This window comes from Mangifera indica, chromosome 17, assembly GCF_011075055.1.
Source record: "Mangifera indica cultivar Alphonso chromosome 17, CATAS_Mindica_2.1, whole genome shotgun sequence".
Taxonomy (NCBI): Eukaryota; Viridiplantae; Streptophyta; class Magnoliopsida; order Sapindales; family Anacardiaceae; genus Mangifera; species Mangifera indica.
The window spans coordinates 6490775-6510178 of NC_058153.1; the positions used below are offsets into that span (position 1 = coordinate 6490775).

A 19404-nucleotide genomic window follows, 5' to 3' on the forward strand; every position below is an offset into this window, starting at 1 on the left:
TGTAATCTTAATAATGTCTTATAGTGTGTTAAAAATTATAGATGTAGAGAGTAGAGAGTTTTAACTATGAATAAAATTTTATTCATAGTCTTATAGTTTTAACAATGAATAAAATAATTTATGCCTAACTTAATTTTATGATATTTGTTCAAAGGTTTAAGTAAATTAATTTCAATTCAAACATAATCTTTGCTCAACAAATTATAACTGTAAAAAGAACCTTACACTTTTTTTCTTTATCTTTTACAACATAAATTTGGTAATTTGAAACCCAAATTATGCAATATTTTTTCACTTCAAATTATAAAAACCAATAACAGGGTAATTATTTTTGTGTGATATGTTTTATTTTGCTTTCATTCTAATTCGTAAACTTACTCTTGGCACATGTCAGTGTTACTATGTACCTAATCTCTTTGCAAGACTAGTGGCACAACCTAACAAAGGATTGTTCATATTATATGAATGTTCATTTAATCTTTTATTGACTATTTGTATTCTATGAACAAGTGATCACTTCTTATCTTATTCAACATGAACGTCTTTCTTCTTTCTTTCATGATTGCTTTTGTTTGACTCAATATATACAACCATTTATATCCTTGACTTGATGTATTTTTTATGTCATTAATGACTTGTTTATTTTATGTTCACAATTAATTGTACTAAACCCTAGGGGCAATTTCATCTTTTCACTTACACTAATGATCATACACTAATTTGTGTGGGTGTTTACCGTGTCTTATCATATGCGTCACGAAAAATCGCATGTCATTTGTCCAACCTATCATCATGAATCAACGTCTCTATCCTAATTGACAAACAATCATGTATGAGCTTTTATATGATCTTCACCTGTATAACAAAACCATATTCTATGTTGATCTATAACTTTTCTTATCCATAGAACTGTTATACCATTTAAAAAAAAAAAAAGGTCTTTAACAAGAAAAAATTAACGGAGAGATAAATATTCTATCGTTATAATTATTATTTTTATAACTTTAATGACCAATTATATTTATTCGTGTTAAAACTAAATAAATTTATATTTTTAACTATAAACTTTTGATTTTTCCACTAAAAAAACTTACAAACTCATTGTGCTTAGTCGTATGGGTACATAAAAAACTACTATAATACCCTTTTGTGTTAACCTATCCAAATAGTAACTCTGTTAACAGAAACAGTTTAGTAAAATGCACAATTACTATAATACCCTTTTGCATCAACCTTTTATTATTTTATATTTTTATTGATATAAAATTACTTAAATACTTACCCAATTTATCTTTATATGATATATTTTTTTATATAGTTAATTTAATGAAACATCCTTCATTAATGAAATAAAAGTAATATAATCTGTATTTTCATATTTTAATTTCCTGTATATTCATGTTGATATAATGACTTAAATATTTGAATTACTAATTATTAATTTAGAAGAATTTCAGGGGGAAAAAAAAAACAACTTTGAAACTAATATTTTATGTCAATTCTCAAATGCATTAAAAATCCAGAAAAAATGACATATGTAAGTGGGCAAATGGGAAGGACAATAAATTTGCAGGAAGTATCTTCTACAATTAGGATTCAAATAACAGTAGGGATGGCAACGAGGAGGGGCAGAGAGGGGATCTTAATCCTCGTCCCCGTCTCCACTACGGGGATGAAAATGAATCCCCGTCCCCTCCCCGCTGGGAAAAATTCCCTCCCCATCCCTGCAGGGAAAAATCCCCTCACCGTACCCGCAAAAAAAAACTCTTTTTTATACCTTCTTAATACAATATAAATATATTAAATAACAAAATTAAGCAAAATTAAAATTAATCTACTATTTCAAATATCATAAATATAATATATTAACTACTTTAATATACACAAAAAAATCTAAACAAATTTTAAAAACATAAATAATTTAAAACTATAAAAATATATTAGTATTTTAAATAAATATATTAATATAAAAGGGCGAGAAGGGGAAGGGTCGGGGCGGGGAGGGGACACATGTATCCCCATCCCCGGCCCATCCCCAATTGCGGGGATTTTTTTTATCCCCATCCCTGTTCCCTTCCCCGTTTCTATCGGAGAATCCCCTCTCCGTTAGGGTCGGGGAGGGTCGAGGCCCCTAAAGTCAGACCCAAATTATCATCCCTAAATAACAGTGAGCAAGTTAACTCACTTCCCTAGAAAAATAAAATAGAGAACTGAATCAATTCCAGAGTTAGAACAAATACACAATCCTGAAAAGTCAGATTCTTATACTTGGAATGCAAAATTCATAAGTCAATCATTAAGAAATTCAACAGTAGCGCTTGTCTTACTAGCTCCATGACCTTTGTTTACCATGATAATTTATAGAAAAAAGGAAATAAATGATTAGGAGACTACTTTTGGATTATCATCATTGAAATTCTGATGCATGAAAATTTTTAGGGAATACATATTCACTCAAACTATATCAGTCAATCACAAAAAATAACAATACCAGCTATGACATTTGTGGGAATATAATATGGCAATTGCAGAAGATTTCCTTCTTCAACATCCTACTTCAATAAAGATACCAACCCATACCCATCTACAAGATATCAGAACGCGAATCAGAAGGTCCCAACATTAAAAGCCAAGTACGAAGATTTGATCATCATTGTCAAACAAAATTATACAAGAGAAAAACAAATAAACTATTATAGATTGAATATGTATGATTAATCTGATGTACTACTTTCTGGGTCCCAATCTTAGCTGTGAATCACTATTGTTCAATAAAAGTTTACAGTGGCCTGGCCTGATCTCTCAAGTCTCTACCGCTCGTTAAAGAAGAAGAATATGCATATTTGTTTGTCCTTGTTCTATCATGGTTTCTATTCAATTTTTAACCCTTACTTGCAAAGTATGGTAGAAGAAGATGATGAAAACATAGCACAGCTGATTAGATTGAACTGTCATTAATGGCAACCATTTTGCCTCGTTAAAGCATAAACCTAATTGTTTTCACACATCTAAACACACAATATTTTGACAACGGCAATTAACAAGATCAATAATTCTCCATCAACAACTCTTTATCAAGTAATTATTAAGAAAAACATGAATTTGCTATAATTATCTGCAATTATTCAAAATACCAGTTCAGCATAAAACAAATATATTATTCTGACAACATAGGTGCTAGATCCTCCTAGGTCGGAGCTCGTTTCTACACAAGTTTTAATATAAAGACACATACATATTTATAGAATTTTAAAAACTTAAATATCTACTCATAAGTTAATTTTTCTTAAAATTGTCTGTCATGATTAAAGATAAAATCGTTATTTTAATAATATTATTAAAAAATATATAATTTTATCTCTTATAAATTAACAACTTCATCTTTGCCTAAATATTTTTAGTTTTGAAAAGTATTTATTTTCTCTCAACCCTGGATTTTTTTTTCCCTCTTCGGCCACCACCCTTCTCTGGTGACTCCTCCTTTTTCCTCAATTCGGTCAATTATCTCTTACTGTTGAAATGGTTGGCTGATGCGCGAGGATTCAATGAAAAGACACGAGCGAAGATCTCTTCATCTCAATGAAGAGATCTTTGGAACATCACACGACAAACTCAATAGAGGAGAAATTGCATCGCACAGATTTAAATTCAGTGTGTAAAGAACATGTAATCAAAAGGTTCTTAAACAAAATTGAAATTTTGGTTAGACCGATCAGTTAAAACGACCTGATCAATTCGATTAGAATTAGATCTCAAAATGGTTCATGGTCTAGTTCGATTCTTAAAACCTTGGAAATAATTTAATTTTTTTCTTTTTATGAGCAAAATAATAATAAAGTGAGGACTAAATAAATGTTGAAGTCTAGGGTTCGATTAGCATGTTCACTTTTGTAAAAAAACTTGAATTGATTAATCTAAAGTTTGACTAGCATGCTCTCTCATGTGAAAAGCTTGAACTAATTAACTTGAGATTGCATAATGAAACCATACAAAACGAAACCCTAAATTGCTTAGTGTAATAGTTATAAGTTCAATTATTATATCATGAGTTTACCTATCCAATAAAATCAAGCAAGATCTTTTAGTTTAAAAAAAAAAAATTGAAGAATTGGTTAGGGGTTAAACTATATACTTAATAGGGCCAAAAGACTCATTCCCATCTAGGGTATAGTGAAAGTTCAAAGTGACCTTTGCTAAATTTTAAAAATCTAAATATTCATTCATCCGTTAGTTTTGACTGTTATAGTTAGAGATAAAATCATCATTTAGAATTTTTATTTAAACACAAAAAAGTTATTTCTTTTCCCCTCTTAGTTTTAAAAACTAATCATTTTCTCCTTAGCTTAATTTTAAAAAATTAATCTTTCACCCCCAATTTTTAGGGTTTTATTTTTAAAATGAACACAACCCCCCAAAACTTTGAAACATTACACTTACACTCTAATAATATTATTTCATCTTTCTAACAATCGTTTTTCCCAACGTTTCTCTCTAACAACAATCCCCCCTTCTCTGGTGGTTTCCCCACAAAAAATCTTATCGAAATGGTCAGATTTTTGTGCATGGATTTACGCAAAAGTTACATAGATCTGTGTAATGATTTGTGCGTCAGTGGACTCATAGATCAGTCTGACAATAACGTTGGATTTATCTGTGTATCCATCGATGCACATATCGTCACACAGATCTGTGCATTTTTTTGTACAAATCTGTACACAAAAATTAAATCATTTCGATCAGATTTTTTAGTGGTTTTTGTGTTAGAAAACCACTAGGAAAGGGAGGAGATGGTGCTAGAGAGGATCGATAGGAAGAATAGTCATCGAAAAGATAGGGTGAAGTTTTTGGGTGTAATGTAATGTTTCAAAGTTTGAGGGGAGGGACTGTTCATTTTAAAAATATAAAACCTTAAAAATCATATATGATGGGGGTGAAATATTAATTTTTTTTAAATTAAGGAGAAATAATTAGTTTTTTAAAATTAAGAGAGAAAAAAGAAATAATTTTTTTTGTTTGAATAAAAATTTTAAATAATTATTTTATTTTTGATTATAATAATCAAATTTAATAGATAAATGAATAATTAAATTTTCAAAAGTTAGTTGGGTCAACGATCCCTTAGGTGGGATTAAGTCATATGGCCTACTTAATGCGATAGCCATCCATTTCATTTTGTTGTTGTACAAACAAAACCCTAAGTCATTCATCTTTTCTTCTTCCGCAGTTCAAAAGATGTCTTCCTCATTTTTGACTTCGTTTTCTTCTCCGTTCTCTGTTCTCAATCTCAACAACAATGACAGAAACAACAAAAAGATTTCCTTTTTAAACCCATCGTCGTCTTCATCATCATCAACCCTATCCCTTACGGACTCGAACCACCCCCCATTAACTCAAACCCTCAAGTCCCTCGCCAAAACTCTCATCTTAGTGGGTACTACTCTCTTAGTCATCTCTACTTTTCCCGCCAAAGCTCAATCGCCTCCCATCACTCTCTCTGGAAACTTTACTTCAGAAGATGATACCTTTGAACAAGGCATTGAAGATCTCAAATCCCTTTTGCAACGAAAGCTCGAAAACGGCCAAGACCAAGAATCTCTTACCATACTCGAACGCTTAATCAAGGCGCAACCCCAAGTGAGTGATTGGAAATTCTTGATGGCCAGGTTGCTCAGCGAAATGGGTCGGACTGAAGAAGCTCGCAACGTGTTCGAAGAAATTCTTGTGACAAATCCCTTGTCCTTCGAGGTGTTGTTCGAGAACGCTTTGTTAATCGCATGTCATTTGTCCAACCTATCATCATGAATCAACGTCTCTATCCTAATTGACAAACAATCATGCATGAGATTTTATATGATCTTCACCTGTATAACAAAACTATATTCTACGTTGATTCATAACTTTTCTTATCCTTATAACTGTTATACTATTAAAAAAAAAAAAAATCTTTAACAAGAAAAAATTAACGGAGTGATAAATATTTTATCGTTATAATTACTATTTTTATAATTTTAATGATCAATTATATTTATTCGTGTTAAAACTAAATAAATTTATATTTTTAATAATAAAGTTTTGAATTTCTTATTAAAAAAACTTACAAACTCGTTGTTTTTAGTCGTATGGATACATAAAAAACTACTATAATACCCTTTTGTGTTAACCTATCCAAATAGTAACTCTGTTAACAGAAACAGTTTAGTAAAATGCACAATTACTATAATACCCTTTTGCACCAACCTTTTATTATTTTATATTTTTATTGATATAAAATTACTTAAATACTTACCCAATTTATCTTTATATGATATATTTTTTTTATATAGTTAATTTAATGAAGTATCCTTCATTAATGAAATAAAAGTAATATAATCTGTATTTTCATATTTTAATTTCCTGTATATTCATGTTGATATAATGACTTAAATATTTGAATTACTAACTATTAATTTAGAAGAATTTCAGCGGGGGGGGGCGGGGGGGGGGGGGGAAGAACAACTTTGAAACTAATATTTTATGTCAATTCTCAAATGCATTAAAAATCCAGAAAAAATGACATATGTAAGTGGGCAAACGGTGAAGGACAATAAACTTGCAGGAAGTATCTTCTACAATTAGGATTCAAATAACAGTGAGCAAGTTAACTCACTTCCCTAGAAAAATAAAATAGGGAACTGAATCAATTCCAGAGTTAGAACAAATACACAATCCTGAAAAGCCAGATTCTTATACTTGGAATGCAAAATTCATAAGTCAAACATTAAGAAATTCAACAGTAGCGCTTGTCTTACTAGCTCCATGACCTTTGTTTACCATGATAATTTATATAAAAAGGAAATAAATGATTAGGAGACTACTTTTGGAGTATCATCATTGAAATTCTGATGCATGAAAATTTTTAGGGAATACATATTCACTCAAACTATATCAGTCAATCACAAAAAAGTAACAATACCAGCTATGATATTTGTGGGAATGTAATATGGCAATTGCAGAAGATTTCCTTCTTCAACATCATACTTCAATGAAGATACCAACCCATACTCATCTACAAGATATCAGAACGTGAATCAGAAGGTCCCAACATTAAAAGAATATTTGATCATCATTGTCAAACAAAATTATACAAGAGAAAAACAAAATAAACTATTGTAGATTGAATATGTATAATTAATCTGATGTACTACTTTCTGGGTTCCAGTCTTAGCTGTGAATCACTATTGTTCAATAAAAGTTTACAGTGGCCTGGCCTGATCTCTCAAGTCTCTACCGCTCGTTAAAGAAGAAGAATATGGATATTTGTTTGTCCTTGTTCTATCATAGTTTTTAACCCTTACTGGCAAAGTCTGGTAGAAGAAGATGATGAAAACATAGCACAGTTTATTAGATTGAACTGCCATTAATGGCAACCATTTTGCCTCGTTAAAGCATAAACTTAATTGTTTTCACACGTCTAAACACAATATTTTAACAATGGCAAGTAACAAGATCAATAATACTCCATCAACAACTCTTTATCAAGTCATTATTAAGAAAAACATGAATTTGCTATAATTATCTACAATTATTCAAAATACCAATTCAGCATAAAACAAATATATTATTCTGGTAACATAGGTGCTAGATCCTCCTAGGTCGGAATCCATTTCTATGCAAGTTTTAATATGAAGGCAAATGCATATTTATAGAGTTTTAAAAACTTAAATATCTATTAATGAACTAATTTTTCTCGAAATTTTCTGTTATGATTAAGCGTAAAATCGTCATTTTAATAATATTATTAAAAAATATATAATTTTATCTCATTTCCCCCTTTCTATGATTTTAGAAATTAATAACTTCATTTCTGCCTAAACATTTCCAATTTTGAAAAGTATTTATTTTCCCTCATCCTTGGATTTTTTTTTCCCCTCTTTGGCCACCACCCTTCTCTCGTGACTCCTCCTTTTTCCTCCATTCGGTCAGTTGTCTCTTACTATTGAAATGGTTGGCTGATGCATGGGAATTCGATGAAGAGACACGAGCGAAGATCTCTTGATTTCGATGAAGAGATCTCCATGAGATCTTCAGAACATCACGCGACAAACTCGATAGAGGAGAAATCGCGTCGCGTCATTGCCAAAGGGTAGCTTCAGCACCAGAGAGAAGGAAAGGTCGACGTCAGCTCAGTCGACAAAGGGAGAGGTTGTTAGTTTTTAAAACCTAGGAAAAATATAATAAATTATATATTTTTAATATTATTGTTAAAATAAAAATTTTACCCTTCACTTTAATTAAAAATTTTAATAGAAATTGGCTTATGGATAGGTATTTGAGTTTTAAAATCTCATTAATGTGTATTTATCTTTACATTAAAACTTGAGTAGTTCTTTTGGCCTTTTAACAAAGACAATTAACAAGATCAATAATACATAGATTTAAATTAAGTGCGTAGAGAATATGTAATCAAACCAAAATTTTTAATGTTCTTAGACAAAATTAAAAATCTAGTTGGGCCGATCAGTTAAAACGGCCTGATCAGTTTGACTAGAATCAGATCTCAAAATGGTTCATGGTCTAGTTCGATTCTTAAAACCTTGGAAATAATTTAATTTTTTTTCTTTTTATGACCAAAATAATAATGAAGTGTGGACTAAATAAATGTTGAAGTCTAGGGTTCGATTAGCATGCTTGCTTTCGTAAAAAACTTGAATTGATTAGTCAAAGTTTGACTGGCATGTTCGCTCATGTGAAAAACTTGAACTAATTAACTTGAGATTGCATAATGAAGCCATGCAAAACGAAACCCTAAATTACTTAGTGTAATGGTTATAAGTTTAGTTACTATATCCTGAGTTTACCTATCCAATAAAATCAAACAAGATCTCTCGGTTTTTTAAAAAAAAAATTGAAGAATTGGTTGGGGGTTAAACTATATACTTAATACGGCCAAAAGACTTATTCTCAATTAAGGTATAGTGAAAGTCCAAAATGACCTTAATTAATTTTCAAAAACTCAAATACCCACATATTCATTAGTTTTGATTGTTACAGTTAGAGGTAAAATCATCATTTAAAATTTTTATTTAAATAAAGAAAAAGTCATTTCTTTTTTCCCCCTTAGTTTTAAAAACTAATATTTTTTCCTTAGCTTAATTTTAAAAAATTAATCTTTCACCCCCGATTTTTAAGGTTTTATTTTTAAAATGAACAACAACCCCCCGAAACTTTGAAAATTGCACTTACACCCCAAAAATTTCATTCCATCTTTCTGGCAATCGTTTTTCCCAATGTTCCTCCCCGACAACAATCCCCCTTTCCTTGGTGGTTTCCCCACAAAAAATCTCATTGAAATGGTCAAATTTTTATGCATGGATTTACACAAAAGTTGCATAGATTTGTGTGATGATCTGTGGGTCAATGGATGCATAGATCAGTTTGACAACATTGGACATATCTGTGCATCGATGGATTATGCACAGATCATCACACAGATTTGTGCCTTTTTTTGTACAATTTGTATACAAAAATTCAATCATTTTGATTAGATTTCCAATGGTTTTCGTGTTAGAAAATCACCAGGGAGGGAAAGAGGTGCCGCTAGAGAGGATCGCTAGGAAGAACGGTCGTCGAAAAAATATAATAAAGTTTTTGGGATATAAATGCAACGTTTCAAAATTTGAGAAGAGTAATTGTTTATTCTAAAATATAAAACCCTAAAAACCATATATGGTGGGGGTGAAATATTAATTTTTTAAAATTAAGTTAAGGGAGAAATGATTAGTTTTTTAAAACTAAGAGAGAGAAAAAAATAACTTTTTTTGTTTAAATAAAAATTTTAAATGATAATTTTATCATTAATTGTAACAACTAAAATTAATAGATAGATATGTATTTAAGTTAAGTTAATAAGGTCACTTTAATATTTTCCATAGCTTGGGTGGGAACCTAGTTAATACGACACCCATCCATTTCATTTTGTTGTTGTACAAACAAAACCCTAAGTCATTCATCTTTTCTTCTTCAGCAGTTCAAAACATGTCTTCCTCATTTTTGACTTCGTCTTCTTCTCCATTCTCTGTTCTCAATCTCAACAACAATAACAGAAACAACAAAAAGATTTCCTTTTTAAACCCATCGTCGTCTTCATCATCATCAACCCTATCCCTTAAGCACTCGAACCACGCCCCATTAACTCAAACCCTCAAGTCCCTCGCCAAAACTCTCATCTTAGTGGGTACTACTCTCTCAGTCATCTCTACTTTTCCCGCCAAAGCTCAATCGCCCCCCGTCACTCTCTCTGAAAACTTTACTTCAGAAGATGATACCTTTGAACAAGGCATTGAAGATCTCAAATCCCTTTTGCAACAAAAGCTCGAAAACGGCCAAGACCAAGAATCTCTTGCCATACTTGAACGCTTAATCAAGGCGCAACCCCAAGTGAGTGATTGGAAATTCTTGATGGCCAGGTTGCTCAGCGAAATGGGTCGGACTGAAGAAGCTCGCAACGTGTTCGAAGAAATTCTTGTGACAAATCCCTTGTCCTTCGAGGCGTTGTTCGAGAACGCTTTGTTAATGGACAGACGTGGGGAAGGAGAAGCTGTGATTAAAAGGTTGCAAGAGGCTTTGGATTTGGCTGAAGAGGAAAACAAAGTGAAAGAAGCTAGGGATGTGAGGTTGATAATGGCACAAATTCAGTTCTTGCAAAGGAATGTGGAGGAGGCTTTAAACAGTTACCAAGAATTGGAGAAAGAGGATCCTAGTGATTTTAGGCCTTATTTCTGCAAGGGAATGATATATAGTTTGCTTGATAGAAATGCTGAGGCTAAAGAGCAATTTGCTAAGTACAGAGAACTTTCGCCCAAGAAATTCGAGGTTGAGGGTTATTTGAGGACTCCATTGTCAAGAATGAAGCTTTTTGGTACTAACCAAGAAGAAGATGGTAATTGATTCCTTGTTTTGAGTTTTGTGATTTTATTAGAATGAATTGAATAGCAATATCTGAGCCATGAAGTGGATTCAGCGGCTAGAATTCAGTAGTTTGAATAAGACTGACAAACTTGGCCATTTCAATTTGACACTGCAACTTGTAGTATAAGGTAATTTATGCCAAACTATAATAACCATCATCTCTTTTTTTTTCATTAAACTGATTTTAATCCATTCCCCTTTTTCCATTGCTTTCCTTCCATTTTCCTTTGGTAGACCTGTTTAATCCGTGTACTAAAATTATAATATTTTTTAGAAGCTGTCCAAAAGTGCAGGTGCTATAAAACAAGATGAAGAGACAAGATATGTTTCTCATCTCTGATCAAAGACATCCAAATAATAATCCTAATATAACTGAAACAACACAATATCATGTCCACATAAAAGCTTTGATTTTTTAAATTCGGTGGAACTGAGGATTATGAAGCTCACTAGGTAAATGGATTTACTTCAGTTTCACAAGCTTGAGGTTTGATTTTTGTTTAATACTTAATATTTTATGATAATACCGTGGTAAATGAAATTCTTTTACACCTTCCAAATTAGGCGTCCACCACTGTATGGCCTCAAAAATTATATTAACTGGAATGTATATGGCCACCATGCCAGTCAAATTTGTGTTATCGTTGAAGAGGCATTCACTTTAAATTTAAAAATAAGCTAGTGTGTCAAAATGTCAACATGTTAACAGATTTTCCTTTACATGCTCTCTAAGACTTTCTCTGTTTTCTGTAAACATCACACAACAAGAAGGCAAGAGACACGGTATTTAAAACCTTTTCTGAATTTTTGTTTATTATGAAATTTTGGCTGGGCCAAAGCCATCCAAAGACTTTTGATTATAGGAGAAACTCTACTTTCCAATTCTTATCAAAAGTCTTCTAGTTTATCCGATTGGGAGTCTAATAGTCAAACACTCTAGGCATAGATTGGAGAAGCAGCTATCCGACCTCTTATTTTACAAACTCATCTATCATTTTTCTCTTACTAATACAAGCACTGGCTTCATCTATGAGGATTGCACATGTTAACTTTTCCAATTAACACAATTTAATTTTATGGGCAATTTTATCATTGGATTAAACAACTCCACCATACCAATTCCACCGTTCCCTTCACCCTTCCCCACCTAAACATCCCATAACCTAAATGCCACAAGAATAAACAAATAAAATTAAATTTCAAACACCCAAATAACAAGGGAAAAGAAGTTTATTTATCAAATTTTTGGAAAAAAGATGCAAAAAAATGGAAAAGGCAAATTAGAAGGTAAGTAAATTAAGAGTGCCGAAATGATATAGGACAAATATCGAAATAGGTCATGATATCATTCATGTAGATGATAGAATGCTGATCTTGTTCAACAAAGGACGAACAACAAAATGTGTGGGCAATTTTACAAAAAAAATGTTATTATAGACTTACTTCCATAACATGCATATTACAAAGAGTTGGTGTCTTTTATAGAGTAATAATTTACATAATTAAAACAGAAAACTCTAATTTAATTAGGACACGAACTTGGACTCTCTATGTGTGGGTTGTTGGTTTGGTCCTCCATCATTCTCCCTTGCTGAAAAAAAGACTCACCTTAGAGTCATCATCACATAAAAGACTCTCAAGATAGACAATGGAAAGATTTGCCATATTGAATGTCTCCTCCAAAGATTGTAGCACCTCTTGAAACATAAACTTGTATGATTTTCCTTTCTTAAATGGTACCAAAACCTCCTTCATAATCCTTACATTTCCATTATCGTTCAACCATTGTAACTTGTATGCGAGGGAGTGTTTCCTCAAAGCCAACAGTTATGCATCTTTCATTCTAATCAAAAGTCTTCAAGTCTATCCAATTAAGAGTCTAATAGTCAAGCACTCTAGGTATAGCTTGGAAAAATAGCTATCCAAACTCTTATTTTATAAATTTTGTTTTTCTTCTTAAAATTATTTGAAACAACAAACTTGCCCTTTTTCAGTGACAGAAAATGTAACTTTATTAATTATAGGGTGGTGGTTAAGAATTTTCAAAACATCAGGGATGGTATTGATAAAATAACCCTAAATTCGGCATTTACAGTCAATATCTGAAACCTCAAGGGTGGTAAGCGCAATCAACCCCATAGGGATAGGCAGAATCCTCTTCCTTTTTCTGTTTGAGGTTTTCTAACATAGATAGTTTCATATTACAAAAATCTTTCATGGAACTCTCTATATTTGAGTTTTTGTTTTTGTAACATTAGGATCACTATTTTTCCATTCAAATGGTAATTTTGATTAGAGCAATTTGCAGTTCTCTTTCAATGGGCCATCACTGAGTGCATATTTAAATTATGTTTGGGTAAGGTGTAATCACCATTGGAACTTTGAAAATTTCACCTGATCTTCCCACCAATCTGTAGTTTATGATTGTGATACTTCTAGTGCTTGGTGCTTCACATATTGACAAGTCTGTGCTTGAATACCCTATAAGACTGTCCTTGAATTTGCTGTGTCTACTCCAAAATTCCAAATTTTGCACCTGTGGCAATTTCACTTGTTCCATATAATTTTAGACATTCGCTGCATTGAACTTTCATCTAACATCTATTTTCGTATTCTAATTTAATCTTTTAACAAAGTTCGAGAAAATAATGTTGAATTTATGAGTTCCTTCTCAGAGTACTTGTTAGATAATTTAAGTCCTTTTTGGCTCTAACATAAGACACCCCAGTGATAAAAGATTTATTGTCATTGTAAAGGTGTGAGGCATTGATAAAACTGAATGAGATCCTCCAGAAAGCTCTCGGAGTTTTTGGAGCCCGGTTTAGTGGCGCTAGATTTAGAGGATGCTGTCTTGCCTTTGTAGAATCAAGTCGGGCGGTGGAAGCTGCAGCGTATGTCAGGGAAGAGTATTTTAAGCACCAACCCAAGTTAGCAAGTCAGTTAAACCCGAACTCAGCTGTATTAATTTGCGAAGCAGGGGAGTGTGCTCATGTAATCTGACCAGATTTTACTTTTCTTTGGCACAATTGCATTATGTATTCATTTGTTCAATTTAATTTGTTGAATTGTGTTTATTGTCTCAAAATGCTTCTCCACAAAAATAAAATGGAACTAGATTCCAAAATGTGGAACATTCTTTCAACTTTATACTGTTTTTTTTATCAGCGGCAATCCTATTCAAATCCATACGTTATTAAAATATGTTGAGCATTACAAAATCTGGTCCCATTCTAAATTTCTTGAATTAATCCTATTTGTGATTTCTCCGCAGTTCCCTCCATTTATGTAGTAACAGACATTTGTAATACCATCAACAAACTAGTAGCAGATATCTCCGATACCATCAACAAACTATGATCATTTAAACTCCACAATCAACTGGCCCCATCCCAAATTTCACTGAAAAGAACCCCCACTTCATACTGTTAGTATGGAAATCACAAATTTGTGACAATTCATAATGCATAATAGCACACCACCCAACAATGACCACATTTTAATTACCTTATCTCCACTGCCAGTATATAGATATTTTATTGGAATAGCCAGGGCATGAGTACCACCATACTGCCAATCAGCTCTCCAAATTTACTATCTCATTGCATATGACCATTTTATCAAATTCGCATTCAACAATCAGCTCTCTTCTGCACCTCCATAAATTAATTTTAAAACAAAAAAAACCGACTCCTTGGATCACAATCCAAACATTGATAAAACATCTGCTACAAAAACATAAATTCCGAACCAATCTTAGTTTCCAACAGAGAACTTGCCTACTCCACCCAATCCATGTACATCCCCAAACTATTCTCTTCACTTGTTTTTGTGTTAACACAAAATAGATAATTGACTAACTCTTCCTTCTTATGCCACTCAAACACTTGATCACTCTCATAACATAATAACACTTAAGCACACCATCATCATCAGATGTTGATACAATCAAAATGGCGTCATGGGGGCTAATATACTCTTTCCAGTGTTTTCTTTTTGAGCTTCCTCATGTTCATACACTAATGGTGCAGCCAATGCTACATATCTTCCTGCCCTCAACATCCTACTGATCTCAAGCAACTCCTTAGCTACAAACTTGTTTCATACACTTCGTGACAACAAATAGGCATCAGAAATGGCCATACCACATCCAGTATCAATCTCAACTCTTGTTCAACTGCCCCATGTAATATCCGCGTTCATATGAGAGGATTGATTCAATTATTGGTCAGTCTCATGTATAAACTGTGTACCGCCTCTTGGAAACTTGAACTTATCCCTTTTTCTCTAGATTTCGTTTTGACCTCTTTTATCTTCAACTAGTTATGTACAAAGATTGTCGTTGTACCATACCTCATCTTGACCTATTGGCCACATAATTGGTTGCTTGAAGCCTTTTGGAGGTGAAACCAAGCAATTCAATCCGAATATGGTACCTTAATAATGTCGCTTGTATTTTTGCCCTTTATCCGTCAACTTCCACAGTTCAGTTGCTTCCCATATATCCAAACATGGCTTGGTCTCCCTCATGTTTTTATAATACATGGAAAACCTTCTAATCTGAACCTTACGACCACCGTTATCCTTCTTCACCATCCTGTTATTATTGGCCCACTCAGCTTCCACCAAATCCGAATCATACTCCTTGGCTACAAACTCATTAGACAAATTGTTGTTGTTGATGAGACTATAAGGTTGTTTGGGTATGTCTCAGGCTAAACATTCGTGTACTTGTACTTATTTTGAATAAATGAAAATTTACTATTTTATCTCTGATTTTTATTTTTGTCACTACACTTTTAAGGGTTACAAAAGTGCACCTTTTACGTGATGATCAAACAAAAATTTGATGGATGGAAAGAGTTTTAAGTGAGAATGCACTACTTAGTGCAACGGAGAATTAATAACATTGAAGGGTCTCCCTTACTTAGAAAATGAATAGTAATATATTGTGATTTCAGAATATGATCAAAGATAATACTTGTGGCCATTTACTAAGTAATCATGTTAGAATGACTGCTTATTGGATTACTAATACCATGTCTTCCATGTTGCTTGAGGTGATACTCAATGCATAGATGTGCATCATTGAATTTCACACGCCATGTTAGAGGTGTTGTGGGTTATGTCAGCTTCAGTGCAACCCATCGTGCCTATGGGTTGGGTCAAGCTAAGACCCGCACAATCGCAAGTCTTTCGTGTTGAGTTGGCCTACCAAAATATATAGACTCACAACACAACCTTTTATATGTAGGGTCCTGTTGTGTCAAGCTCTTAATGATCCGATTTGCGGGTTTTTATCAGACTGATATGTTAATTTTAATTAAAAAATAATTTTTTATTAAATAATTTAAAAAAAAATATTTTCTAACGTTAGAAAATTAAATTGTGATTAGAAAAAAGACAAACTTATTTATAATAGGTGAATTGAGTTCTCATGATCAATCTCATCCATATGGGATCCAAAAATTTAGTTTGGTTAAAACTTATACTTCGCTTAACATTTATTTATAATAAGTAAAAAAAGTAGGTGATTGTATATTTTTAGATGTGAGACACTTTTGCACTTCGCTCTTTTGCAAAAGTGTCCCAAATCTAAAAGAATATCATCACTTACTTTTTTCACTTGTTATAAATAAAGGTTTAATATTATGTTATAACCAAACCAAAATTTTAGTTGTCTCACGTACGTAAGATTAATTCAAATAGTTCTGCTTGTTTTTTTAAGTACAAAAATTATAATATTTCATATTTTAATTATTATTTAATTTTTTTTAAATATTAGGCATAGTACTATGTTGGGTTGGGATGGCTTGCAACATGGCTCGACCAGCCCACAGGCCTAGTACGACTGCTATGGTAGCAGGCCGTGTTTGCCCAGGTTGTGTCTTAAGCAACCTAACCCCTTTGACACCTCTATGTCACATTCTCGAGAACACTTTGCACATTACGACTAGAACATTGTCAATATGAGTTATCGTTAGATATCAATTGATGACTGTTATGAAAATGTTGTGATGTAAGATCTAGTCAAAACCTTTTTTAATATCTGTAAAAGTGCAATTTTTTTTTCTTTTATAAATTATAAATTTAATATTATATTATCGTTGGTCACTAGTCTCAATGTCCTAATTTTGACAATTGTTTCTTATAAGCTACATTTGGTAATGTTTAGAAGAGTTTACCTGAGTGTTTAGATCTTATAATAAAATCATGAAAAAATATTGGATAGAATTTTAATTTTACCATTCAAAGAGAAAGTAAGCCAACAAAATTTAAGGGAAAAAAAATTATTAAAAGTTATTTGTGAAATTTCGAGGAAGGCTCGTGCTCGAGAAAGTAACTTTTTCAATTAATTAAAAATTATACTTCATTTTGAAAAGTTACATTATATTTTATTTGAATAAGTTTTCTTTGTAACACACAAAGTCCTCTGGTTTCTCCGAATAAGTTTCTGAACCGAAATTGATTGGATTAATTTCTTTGCCACAAGTTTTCAAACATTCTTGGATTTATTAAATACACAGGATATTGTGTTGTCTTTTTTCTTTTTCCCTCTTATGATGGGAAGTGGGAACAAATACCTGTTTTTATTGTCTTAGGGTAAATCGTATTTACTTTCTCCTGGTATTTGAGCTATTTAACATGCAAAAGTTTGATTGTCATTTTGTTTTACAACTAATAATAAGAGATATTAATTATTTTAGTCGATTTTTTTTTTATTTGTATACATATGTAGTTACATTATTTTCTATTATATATATAAAACCCAAAATATAAAAAAGTCCAAATACCTTTTGAAATTCAAACTCACTTAGCCAAACCTTTTTACTCATCCAACCAAGACAAATAAATCACGCTTACACCTGCAGTAGAAATAATGGCTTTCTTTCTTTCTTTTGTTTTCTTGTGTTTTTCAAGGAATACTGGTTAGCTAGGATTCGATTATTCAATGTGGCAAACCAGATGGTGGTATTAGCGTATCTAGAGGAATATGGAAAGCTAATCAAAGATTCACAAACTTCGCGTAGTTATGTTTTTCAAGGAGTACTTGTTAGCTGGGATTCTTTCTCTTGCTTGCTGTTGATACGAATATACAGAGCTTATGACAAAAGCAATAATTACAAAAGTAGTACCCTTAGAACTAAAATCGACCATTAGGTATAAGTGCAATTATAACAAGGGTTGGCGAGTCGTCGGTCACCAAAGGTTGGCAAAGGTTACTAATCTGTTCTTACAAACAAAACTCTAAATACCAAATCATACTCAGTCATATCATAACTGACAAATCAAACTTGATTTTCATATTAAAACTCTTAATCTAACAAAAACACATACATCATCAACAATCCATTAATCATGCCATCAATAAGAAAGAATAACCCACATGTTTTGCCATTGTGTCGTCAGTGTTCAGTGCTACTGACTGAGTGCGTTGTCGTCGGTTGTGCTGGGTGTATTAGCTATCACAACTCAATGAAAATGAAAATTGGTGGTGGCTGCTTTGGAGAATATCGCCAAAGCTTTTCAATTTCACACACGAACAGTTCCAAGGAAAAAATTCACACATGAATAGGGTTAGAGCTGCTGGTCAAAGAAGGGGTGTTTTGGGAATTATGCTAAAATTGCGGTAAAAATGTTTAAGGGTTCAAATGAGTGGTAATTCTGTATGGGAGGTACATTTTTGGTGTAAAAATTTCAATTTTTCAGTTTTATATTAACCTAAATGATTTTAGAAACTATCCAAAAGTGCAGGTGCTATAAAACAAAATGAAAAAAGTAATCTAAATCATACAAGAGACAAGGTAAGTTTCTCATCATTGATCAAAGGCAATCAAATTATAATCCTAAAATAATTAAGACAACACAATATTATGTCTATTTTGAAGATATTGTGATATAGGATCTAGTCAAGACGCTTCTTAATAATTATAAAAAATCATTATTTTTTTTTTCTTTATAAGTTGTAAATTTAATATTGTATGATTGTTGGTCTCAATGGTTTTAATGTCCTAATCTTAAATGTGCTATAGGTTTTTAGGTTAGAGAGTCCACTAGTAATTGTTTATTATAATATACGTTTGGTAATACATTGAATTATAAATTTAATATTGCATGATCGTTGGTCAATAACTTTAAATGTCCTAATCTTAAATATGTTATAGCCTTTAGATTAAAGAGTCGTTCAATAATTATTCATTATAAAATACGTTGATAGTTGTAATGTCCTAACCTTAAATATGTTATGGGTTTAGGTTGAAGAGTCGGATAAGAATTTAACCCGGGGGGGTGGGGCGAGTGTGGAAGAAAAATATTGGATATAATTAAATATTCCCACCCATCAAGTCAACAAAATTTATGTGAAAAGAAAACTTATTAAAAGTTGTTAGTGAAATTTCGAGGAAGGCTCGTGCTTACATTTTCAGTTAATTGAAAATTATTAAAAATTATACTTTATTT

General features: G+C 32.1%; 1 protein-coding gene across 1 annotated transcript; it reads left to right on the forward strand.

Moving 5' to 3' along the window:
* The first annotated feature begins 5155 nt into the window (after positions 1–5155).
* LOC123200084 (protein SLOW GREEN 1, chloroplastic) lies at positions 5156–11120 on the forward strand. Its single transcript, XM_044615193.1, has 2 exons — positions 5156–5745; positions 10528–11120. Exons 1-2 carry the CDS (start codon positions 5233–5235, stop codon positions 10924–10926), a joined length of 912 nt encoding a protein of 303 aa, XP_044471128.1. The 5' UTR covers positions 5156–5232; the 3' UTR covers positions 10927–11120.
* The last annotated feature ends 8284 nt before the right edge of the window (positions 11121–19404 follow it).